This window comes from Triticum dicoccoides, chromosome 5A (assembly GCF_002162155.2).
Source record: "Triticum dicoccoides isolate Atlit2015 ecotype Zavitan chromosome 5A, WEW_v2.0, whole genome shotgun sequence".
Classification (NCBI taxonomy): Eukaryota; Viridiplantae; Streptophyta; class Magnoliopsida; order Poales; family Poaceae; genus Triticum; species Triticum dicoccoides.
In genome coordinates, this window is record NC_041388.1 from 8,516,618 (window position 1) to 8,527,650 (window position 11,033).

The 11,033-nt window shown below is 45.1% G+C and overlaps 1 protein-coding gene and 1 long non-coding RNA gene across 2 annotated transcripts; one reads left to right on the plus strand and one right to left on the minus strand.

The window, feature by feature from the left end:
* The first annotated feature begins 2,997 nt into the window (after window positions 1–2,997).
* LOC119296793 lies at window positions 2,998–5,167 on the plus strand. The gene is made up of 3 exons (XR_005145387.1): window positions 2,998–3,256; window positions 4,636–4,759; window positions 4,864–5,167. It is a non-coding gene; the product is annotated as an uncharacterized LOC119296793 (long non-coding RNA).
* Window positions 5,168–8,675: 3,508 nt separating this feature from the next.
* Window positions 8,676–9,728, minus strand: LOC119298674 (agamous-like MADS-box protein AGL61). The gene has a single exon (XM_037575977.1). The coding sequence runs from the start codon at window positions 9,726–9,728 to the stop codon at window positions 8,736–8,738; it is 993 nt and encodes a 330-aa protein (XP_037431874.1). The 3' UTR covers window positions 8,676–8,735.
* Between the last annotated feature and the right edge of the window lie 1,305 nt (window positions 9,729–11,033).

Sequence of the window (11,033 nt, forward strand, 5' to 3'; positions counted from 1 at the left end):
AGATACCAACAATAAAGGCTCCAGTCAACTGGTGGAATACATCGCATCAACCTGGGAGCATTAGCCAATCTAGTACATCAATACATATTTCTATGCCCATTCCAATCTTGTTTAACATTGCTAACTTTCCCTTTCTCTACCTGTATCTTGTTCGTTCTGGAAACACGTCTTCCTGTTCCATGTTTTCCGAATATCCCTTTTCTTAGCAACTGGATTTCATGGTTTTCATGTGATTATATGTACTCGTTTCTTGATCGTATGTGGTATTCGCCAATATCTTGGTCTTCTGACCAAGAAGCATCACGTTGTTTTTGGAGCAGCTGCATGGCACAGGCATTCTGTAGACGTGGTTCGGTTATTCTCATTTGTCTCTATCTATTGGTAGGAAGGTATACGAAAGAAGGGAATGGGATTTTTCATGTATATTTGGACATCATAAATATCGTATATAGAGATTTTTCACGTATCAACACTTTTGATTCAATTATGAAATTACATTGTACTCGACTTGCACCCCTACTTATGCAGAAGTGCAAGCACATGCAGTACACAAAGAAAGCATACTAGTCATGTGGTGCAAACTAGTAGTGCGAAGAGGCAACATACTAGAGAAAATCATGGCAATCATGTCATGTGAGCAAATAATAGGCATAGACAATGCGCATGACATATCACAAGCACGAACACAAAGCAAGATCAAAGTATCATCATAGGCATGGGTCACAAATGGAACATGGCAATAACAAGCAATATCTTCACCAAGCTTGCAAATACACATGCAAGTACTAGAATCAATTATCATGTGTAATACAAAGTATGGGTCACAAATGCATGGCAAAGACATATGAATGATCATATCAAGCATAGTGAACATGGCAATATGGAAAAATGATATATAATGGATAATAATAACCATGTGAGGGCCATGTAAAAGAAATGCGCGAAGTCATTGCGCAATGAAAATAGTGTGAAAACCAATCCACGGGATCCCAAGTCATTGCTCGATCTCGTACTATCCAACTATGTTTTTGCTGCATACCAGGGAAATGTAAGAATTAAGTGTGAGCGTCTTGTCAATAATACTGATGCATGATCAGAAGCAATGCAAGGTACTTCAAAATGCATCAAGTCTACATGTTACCCTAGTATTAAATAATTAATGAAGCAGTCATATAGTTTTCATGCATACCTAAGTAGCATGCTACTACATATGAGAAAATTAGTTAACCAAGATGAAACGACAGAGAAAAATGGTCTGGTCAGCAAGGCAAAATAGAAGAAACCTTCCAACGATTTCGTGATACATGCTGGCGATTATGAAACCGGCATTGTTCATAGAGATTATATCAGAAGTAAACTGACAAGAGAAATGATACTTCTCATCATACTAAAATAATACTCTTAACACTGTAACTATTGGTAGTTACCTTGCTACTACTGCCTATGTTCTAAGCTAATATCTGGACATTTGAGATCCCATAACTAAACAAGGCGAAAATTTTGTTTGAATTATTGGAAGAAAAATGGTAAAAGAAATCATGTGAAAAGGTTAAGGCTGCAAACTCATATGATTAAGCCATTCCTAAATGTGATGATTATTTTCTCGATAATACAGAGAATTGATTTCACAAACCACGCCGGATGGCAACAAACCAGATAAATAGGTAAATGAATGAATCAACTTCTAGAACACATCGTGTTAATCCGAATCTATCATGTAACCGCCCATCCATCAATTGAATTTGTAATCCTGGGTGCGCATGTTGTTACGACCACCAGAGGCAATCGAGAAGACCATACCTACGGCTCGCGCGGCGTGATAGTGACGCACTCCATGCAACCGAGGCAGAGCTCCGACGTGATAGTGACGCAGTCTGTGTAGCCGAGGAAGAGCTCCGGCTTGACGCTGTCGCTCTGCGGCTATGATGCCATATCTGAGCTCCCCATCAGATCCCTAAATAAGAATTCCCAGAACCGATCAAGAAAAGATCCAATACCCAAAGTATACTCCAAGAAAACAATAAATCTTGACATTCCAAGCCAGAAATCTATTTGGGCAAAGTTTGCAATATGAGACGAGGGTTTTGAATTCGTCTCACGTCAACTCTAGTGGCGTCCTTCCCGTCAATATGGTGGCAGCGGCAGCGTCCCGAGGCGGTAGTTGGATCGATAGGAGACCAGCGGTGTATGTTTTTTCGCAGCGCCGAAGGGATCCGCGATGGTGGCTGGGGCGTGGTTCCCGGTGTCGTAGCGAGTAGATCGAGGGCATCCTAGTTCGTAAAAAAAAACCGTGCGAGGGGGGCCTCGCTCCCTGCTTCGTGTGAGGGGGTTTCTCACTCTCACTCCCGGTTCGTCCGTTTTTTTCGTGCGAGGGTCTCTGGCTACATGGTCTTTGTCCGATTTTTTTTTCGTGTGAGGGATCCTCGGTACGTGGTCATCCAATTTTTTTTCATTATATGTGAGGGGATCGTTACGGGGGAGGTGGAAGGCCAGATGAAAAAACCAGACGGAGGTGGAAGGTTGAGACTAAAAAACACGGACGAAACAGAGACTACCAAATCGTCCATTAGGAGTAGAGATTTTTCGTGTGAGGGATCCTCGTTATGTTGTCATCCGATTTGTTTTTTCATTACGTGCGAGGGGATCATTATGGAGAAGGTGGGAGAAAGGACGAAAAAACTAGAAAAAAGTGTAAGGTTGAGACAAGAAACCCAGAGGAAACGGAGACTAGAAAGCAAAGTTTTAAATCGCCCGCGAAAGTTGAGCGATAGCGGTGCTATCGCGGGCTGGGAGCCTCCCCGCGACGCAATTGATAGAAAACCGCGATCTGCCGCTAACCGCGCGATCGTGCGCGAAACATAGCGATTTGTCGTTGCGGTAGCTGCAGTTTCACGGGACGGGCTGAAAGTCTAATACACATGGGCCCAAACAGCCAAGAAACGGCCCATATCAGCAGCTCATCCAGAAAACCTAGAGCTCTGTCCCCGTTCCCTTCTCTTCCTCCCAGGTTGCGGCGGCTCGGCAGTTCATCACAGCCGTGCTCGGCGGCCGGCTGATGCTTGGCCGCTAGCCATAGGTAGTGACGGACGAGACGGTAAGGCGGCAACTAGCAGCCACGTCGCAGGTCTGCGGCCGGCTACGAGGGGTCCCTTCGCCTCTTCACGACGACATCGACAAGTCCATGATGTCGTCTCAAACGGACCCAGGACATGGCGGGCTCTTGGTTCCCTTGTTTGTGAACTGGTGATGCTTGTTTGTACTCCCTCCGTTCGTAATTACTTGTCTCAAAAATGGATGCATCTAGAACTAAAATACATCTAGATACCTCCATTTCTACGACAAGTAATTCCGAACGGAGGGAGTAAGTTGTACTCCCTCCGTTCCAAAATAGATGACTTAACTTTATACTAATTTAGTATAAAGTTGAGTCATCTATTTAGTATAAAGTTGAGTCATCTATTTTGGAACGGAGGGAGTAGTTGACTAACTGGTGATGCTTGTTTTAGTTTATGACTAAATATATACTGCAATCCTCTGTTTTCCTGCTGAAAATGCCCTTTTTTCCTGCTCAAAATGTTCATGTACTAGCTGCCGCTAAATGGCTATTGCCCGCAATAGCGCCTATAGCGTTTCGGACTAAGCTGCCGCAAAATGGAATTGCCCGTGATTTAAAACTTTGCTAGCAAGTCATCCATTAGAAATAGAGATAACACATGGGCAACAACCATCCGTGCCTGTTCTTGATGAAAAAACTGAGGCTCTCGTATTTCAAACTGACATGCATACTCGCTCAAGACCACACACTACAAGTATAGGTCGGCTGAGATGCACATTCGCTGAAGACTGCTTTACCTAAAGACACCATCTTTCCAGATGGCTAAGGGGAGCAACAAAAAACTGGCATGCATACCCACGGTGCTTACTGACTTTTTTTTGAGAATAGAGTAGGAAACCTACTCAAAACAGAGCAATACATTCAGAGAGCATAAGATGTCGAAGGCTACTCGGCACGTGCGCAATCAAAACTTGCTCTCCGGAGCTCCTGGTCAGCGCGGCCAGTCCATGAGCCAAAGTATTCCTGCTCCTCTTCACGCACTGAACACTGCAGGCAGAGAAAGCGGCCATATAATTATTAATGTCCGTTATTAGCCCGTAGTTAGGGGAACAAGTGGGCCTCGTTGCTAGTAGTTCATTCGCAATCAGTTGATTATCCGTCTCAATGGTCACCCGGCCATTAAACATTTCTGCCATGGATTGCAATCCTATCAGAATGGCTCGAGCTTCGACCTCCTCAACGCTTCGGCACAGTGGCAATTTCTTGCAGACTGATTGAGGGCCGAGCCTTGGTAGTCTCGACCGACTGCGCCAGCCGTGCTTTCTCCTGTCTCTGCTAGATAGGCTGCGTCCGTGTTGATCTTAACTGTACATCGTACTAGCGGGATCCACTTTTCTTCAGAACGTTCAGATGCATGGACAAGATGTGCAGTATTCGGATTTCCGTTCTGGCTGAAGTTTTCTGCAGTCTTTCCACTCGTCCACTCAGCTGATGCCGCTGCCATTCTTAATTCTTCCTCATAATTTTTCAGAAATTGCACTGAACTACTAATTGTCTCTCTGCCATTATTTCGCACGCAGTCCTCCCTGAGATGCCAGCATCGCCAGAGTAACATCAGGATCCTGGCGCGCGTTCCCTCACTTTTTGTGTCCAACATTACTTGCAGCCAGTTTTCACCTGTGAACCAGAACTTGTTTTCAGCAGGTAAGCTCCAAACCTCTCTCATAGCAGCTCTTAATGCTCTGCTCTTGGTACACATAATCACTGCATGATGTTCATTTTCTATTCCATGTCCACAAATGTTGCAGGTAGCATCCAACTCAAGGGTTCTCTTCCATTTGTTCTCTTTTGTTGCTAGGGTGTTTGTAGCTACCCTCCATTCAAAGATTCGTATTTTCCCTGACACCTTGGATTTCCAGATTAGGTCCCATATGCTCCGATCATTTGGGTCCCTGGTCGAGCTAGAGGGGTTTTGAGCTAGTTGTGGAAGTCCCATTGCTGCAAGTTTGTAGGCGCTTCTGACCGAAAAATCGCCATTTCTCTCGTAATGCCATGCTATGCGGTCCTCCATGTCCGAGGATGGGATGTGAATTTTGCAAATCTTGGCTGCATCAAAAGGGTGGAAAATTTTCCTTATTAATTCTTTGTTCCACTCCTTTCTATCCGTGTGCATGAGTTGGTTAACCTATCTGATCCGAGATCTCCTTATGAATGCTGCTGTCATGAGTCCCTCTCGTCGTGGGATCCATTGGTCGCGTTTTATTTGGATCTTCTGGTCATCTCCCACTCTCCATATTAGACCCTTTTTCAGAAGCTCGAGGCCAAACTCTATTGCTCTCCAAACTGGGGATGCATCAGTCGCAAACACTGTGTCCAGAAGGTTACCGGGAGGGTAATATTTGGACTTAAGGACTCTCGCGCATAGGCTGTTTGGATTCTGGATCAGCCGCGCGCCACCCTTGCTTGGCTAGGAGCGCTTGGTTAAATAAATGCATATCTTTGAATCCAATGCCCCCTGCCCTTTTCGGTTTTGTCATTCGTTCCCATGACATCCAGTGTACCTTTTTGTGGCCTTCTTCATCGCCCCACCAAAAATCCCTAATCATTTTCTCGTACTTATCGCAGAAGCCTTTAGAGAGCATGAAGACGCTCATGGTGAAGGTTGGGAGCGCCTGGACCATAAACTTCATGTGGACTTCCTTGGCTGCATAGGCCATAACCTTCTCCGACCAATCACTACATCTTTTCCCAAAGCTATTCATGATTGGTTGGAACCGTTCCTCCATTCTTCCTTCCGGAGTAGGCAGGCCAAAATACTTGCTCTCAAAAGTTTCCGATTTCACACCAAGGATGGCCTTTATTTCCTCTCTTGTTTGGTCAGGGCACACTTCACTGAAAAGAAGAGCGCATTTGCTCACACTTAGTAGCTGTCCAGTACATTTTTGGAAGGATGGCCTTTATTTCCTCTCTTCTTTGGTTAGGGCACACTTCACTGAAAAGAAGAGAGCATTTGCTCACACTTACTGACTAATTAAGACCTAAGCAATAATAAAACCAGGACTGAAGGAAAAAAAACCAAGGCACTGTGCTTTGGCGCTATGATGCTGGCAAATTAGTACAAATTCATAATGCACAAATTGGCATTCATTTGTCCGGACTCCCACAAATCTCCCCCATTTTTGTCTTCGATTTATGGGAGAAATCACGTTGGATGACTTCTGCAATCCGTACAGCGTGGCCCTGACGGTTGCGGGAGGTTTGAGGGTCAACGTTGGAGATGCCCTTAGATAGCTATACAGATACCTCGTGTCAGTGTGTGTCCCATCATCGATAACAGAATTCTACATATGCTTAGATGGTTCCCTTATCCGTTTTTACAATGACACGACTGCTGTCCATGCTTTAGTCAGCAAACCTAATATTCCAATCCCTCTTCCATGGATCATAGCCTGTCCTTTTCAGGTGCACCTGACCTAGATATAGATAGTTCCTCATCCGTCCAAAGCATGCTTCGCTAAGCGGGGGCAAAAGCTACAACAACATTTTTTCCCATGCTCATGGTCATGCATGTTTTTACAATAGAATAAAATGAGAGCACATGTTTTGACAGGTTATGTCTGCAATCGTTTTCTTTAACCTCACTTACATGGATAAAGTAAAATATGTGCATAACTCACACATCACACACGCACGCACACCACTATACACAATTGTTACACGACTACCAAGATCTACGGACTATGCACATGCGACATCTGCAGCCGGTTTGTTCAATGTGAATGACATTTGTTCTTAGCCTAGCCTAACTAACGGATAGAGTCAGCTAACTGTTCAATCGAAAAGGGGCTGCGGCCTCACAGGTCAAGAGGCAACCACGCGTTCGATGCGTCGAACGGTGGCTGATGATGCAGCTGACGCGATGCTATTGAACGAATAGCAATGACTACTGGACGTACAATATGTAGTAATTAACACCACCTGCTTGCGAATATAAAACGGTTGGCTGAATTTGTATCAAATTCAAATAGTGGCAAATTCTTTCTGGGTGCTTAGAAGTCTTCGGTCATTGACAAATTCCTTTATGTTGCAGCCAAATAGTTGATTCGTTCTATTGAAAAGACAAATTGGTAATCAAGTATCACAAACCATGTACTAGTAAACTATCATACGAAAACTCAAAACAGAAGCAGGCAACAAGCGACAGAGAACCACCCCGCAAACAAAAAAAGCAAGCTCGCGCGAGAGAGAGAGAACAGATCATGCGTCGTCAACTTTCTAGAGTGCAACCAAATCATGGAAGAATTGAATTAAAGGACTCCTCCCCTGCCCTCCCTTCTGTTTTGGAGACCACAAACAAAGATTGTCTATACACAATGCTCAAGGAGACCTGCCATGTTGTAGCGATGCATAGATGGAGCCCTATCTATGGCCACACAACAGTTTATTGATCAAATGTCCTCAAAAGAATGACAACAAATAAAAAATCTAGGATGATGGTGTTGTGGACAACTCCGCCTATGCCTTCTAGGCATAGCCAGTCCCAAGTCCGGGTAAAGAAGGAGGGTTGTGATAGGCTTGGCAAGCCAATGTAAAAACTAGCCAGTCCCATGGATATGAAACCCATTTGAGCGAGAGTAGTACTAGGATGAGTGACCTCCTGGAAAGTCCTCGTGAAAGGGTTTCATATCTAAGGGTTGTGATAGGCTTGGCGAGCCAACGTAAAAACTAGCCAGTCCTTTGGGTATGAAACCCATTTGGGCGAGAGACCCCAACTTGTTTGGGACAACAGCCTTAGTAAATGATGGTGTTGTGGACGAGACCATTCATGATTTACCCTTAGAGGCATATTTTTAACCTTTAAGCACTAGTCGTCAGCCAAGACTCGAACACAGGCTACACTCCTTACGGGCCTAGCCAATTGGTGACACCCCATTCTCACCGGTCACTCCAACCAAGCATGGATGCATGCTTGCAAATCGTGCTTCATTCATGACCGTCCAAGCGAAAACAATGGCCACCCTAACTATGTAGAAGTACGTTTTCAAACCATTTTTTTTGTTTTTTACATGCCATATTTTTGCGAGTGCCCTTTTCTAGATTACTAAAAGAGACATAATGTCTCATCTTCTCGATGTCACCATAATATGAAAAAAGAATGGCACAATTAGGATTTCTATAACGAACCAACACAACATAGGCAGCTCAGGAACACATGCTTTTGTAAACAAAACCAAAAAAACTCATACATATACCACCACAATTTTATCTATGTTTCAAATCTTTCGAAATATATGCAATTCTCATGTCCTATAAATATCTTATAAAAACTTTTAATTCGGACGGGGATATAAATTTCTCTTTCCCGGAATGGTCAAGACTCACGACTACATAACAGTTCATTCTTGTGTTGTTGCCAACAAAGAGAACCAAAGAAAAGGCTTAATAGTATTTCATTCCTTACTTTTCTGCCACGGTACCACAAATACAAAGATTGCAAGCCATTAATACTAAGATAATGAATCTTCCACACAAGTGGATGGATCATCACCTGCAAGCATGATGAATAATATAACTAGATTGCAAATGAACTAAGAGATCGGCATCCATCGATGGACTCATACCCTCACTCCCGGACTCACACTCGTACTCAGAACTCGATGTGGATCTTGTCTTCTTCTCCTCAGTATGGGAACCCCATGTTCGTCCCGGTTGCCTGCTGCACCATCTCTGTCCCAGCGGCAATCCCCATGGGTGGCGGCATCTCCACATTAGCAGGGAACTCCGGCAGCGGCATCGCCATAGTCACCTGTTGCTTCTCCGTCCCGGCGACGAATTCTGGTTGCGGCGACATCACCATAACCATCTGTTGCATCTCCATCCCAGCGCCAAACCCGGATGGTGGAGGAATCGACATAAGAATCTGCTGCATATTCATGCCATAAGCCAAGCCCGGCGGAGGCATCGCCATTGGCATATGGTGCATATCCATCTCTATGGCGAATCCTCGAGTTGGAGGCATCGCCATATGCATCTGCTGCATCTCCATTCTAGTGTTGGTGCTGGTGCTACCAAACTCAAAGGTACTTCCACCGACCAGCTGTTGCGGCAGTGGCACCCCAGGCGCCTGGAGCGCGCGAAGGATGTTCTCCATCCCCAGGTCTAGGAGTACCTGGTTTGCGCATTCAGAGATGGCGGCCCGCACCGGCATCAGCTTGGCGGCGAAGGCCATCATCTCCTCCTCCCCCATGTCACCTAGTTTGGGGTTAAGCCAGACCGCAATCTGGTCCCCCACGACACACTTCTTTGCCATGGCCTCCTCTATGCACTCTTTCCGCATCTTCACCTCCTTCAGCTGCGTGCGTAGCTCGCCGTGCTGCAGGTGCAAATTCTTCAGCTTGTTATTGTCGGTGGCGCTGAGGACTCCCGTCGCGCCGCCCGCCAGGAAGCGGTCTATGACGGCCTCAGCAGAGGGGTGATCAAAGGAGAAGGCATTGCCTCCGGGTGAGTAGGAAATGGCGGCTACCTCGGCGCCGCACATCACCGCCAGCTCATTGGCTTTGTTAAACAGACCTTGCCGGCGCTTGGCGAAGCACACCTGCCGGGCGCCCTCCTTCTCGACCCGCCGCATGATGGTCTTCTGCCGCCCATTGCCACCCTTCCGCTTCGGTGCCATTGCTCGCTTAGAGAAAGGAAGAGGAGAACAGGTATAGATTTGTGTTTTTCTACGTCTCAAGGTCGTATGTGCTTATATAGAAGCCGAGAGAAGATGATGAGGATTGAGGAATCGCTGGGCTAGGCTAGCCCTGGCGTTAAAACAATTGGCAACTCATTATTGGAAAAGAGGTATTGTTCAGTATTCTCTGTATGTGACCTGTCACGCGTATAAGCATAACTCGGCCAGTACGACCCAATATTTCAAATAAGGTATTTTATTGCTTCCTTCCATTTCATTGCGTGTTTTTATTAGGTAAGGATTAAGAATGAGCGCCATGAGATCCTTCCTATCATGTGTCTATTTTTAGTAGGAAACGAATCGATCTTGGCCCAGAAAAAGAATGACATCTGTCACACGCTGGCACGTTCATTACGCCTATGATCTCTACCATGAGACCGCACATTTGGTTCTCTTCAGCGACCCTGGATATACAATGGACACTTGATTCCATCGTGAGGACTAGTCTATGGAGGAGGGTGACGAGTACATATTATGTGATGATTTTGATGGTTATTTTGTGCTTGAAGGAAATATGCCCTAGAGGCAATAATAAAGTTGTTATTTATATTTTCTCATATCATGATAAATATTTATTATTCATGCTAGAATTGTGTTAACCGGAAACTTGATACATGTGTGAATACATAGACAAAACAAAATGTCTCTAGTATGCCTCTACTTGACTAGCTCGTTAATCAAAGATGGTTAAGTTTTCTGACCATAGACATGTGTTTTAATTTGATGAACGGTGAGGGAGTCCTGGATTAGGGGGTCTCCGGACAGCCGGACTATTTTCATTGGCCGGACTGTTAGACTATGAAGATACAAGATTGAAGACTTCGTCTCGTGTCCGGATGAAACTCTACTTGGCGTGGAAGGCAAGCTAGACAATACGTATATGGATATCTCCTCCTTTGTAACCGACCTTGTGTAACCCTAACCCTCTTCGGTGTCTATATAAACCGAAGGGTTTTAGTCCGTAGGACAACAATCACAACATACAATCATATCATAGGCTAGCTTCTAGGGTTTAGCCTCTCTGATCTCGTGGTAGATCTACTCTTGTAACACCCATATCTCTAATATTAATCAAGCAGGACGTAGGGTTTTACCTCCATCAAAAGGGCCCGAACCTGGGTAAAACTTCGTGTCCCTTGCCTCCTGTTACCATCCGGCCTAGACGCACAGTTCGGGACCCCTACCCGAGATCCGCCGGTTTTGACACCGACATTGGTGCTTTCATTGAGAGTTTCTCTGTGTTGT

Excerpts from the sequence above, each read along its gene's own strand:
- LOC119298674 (XM_037575977.1), bottom strand. The coding sequence starts at position 9,728 with ATGGCACCGAAGCGGAAGGGTGGCAATGGGCGGCAGAAGACCATCATG.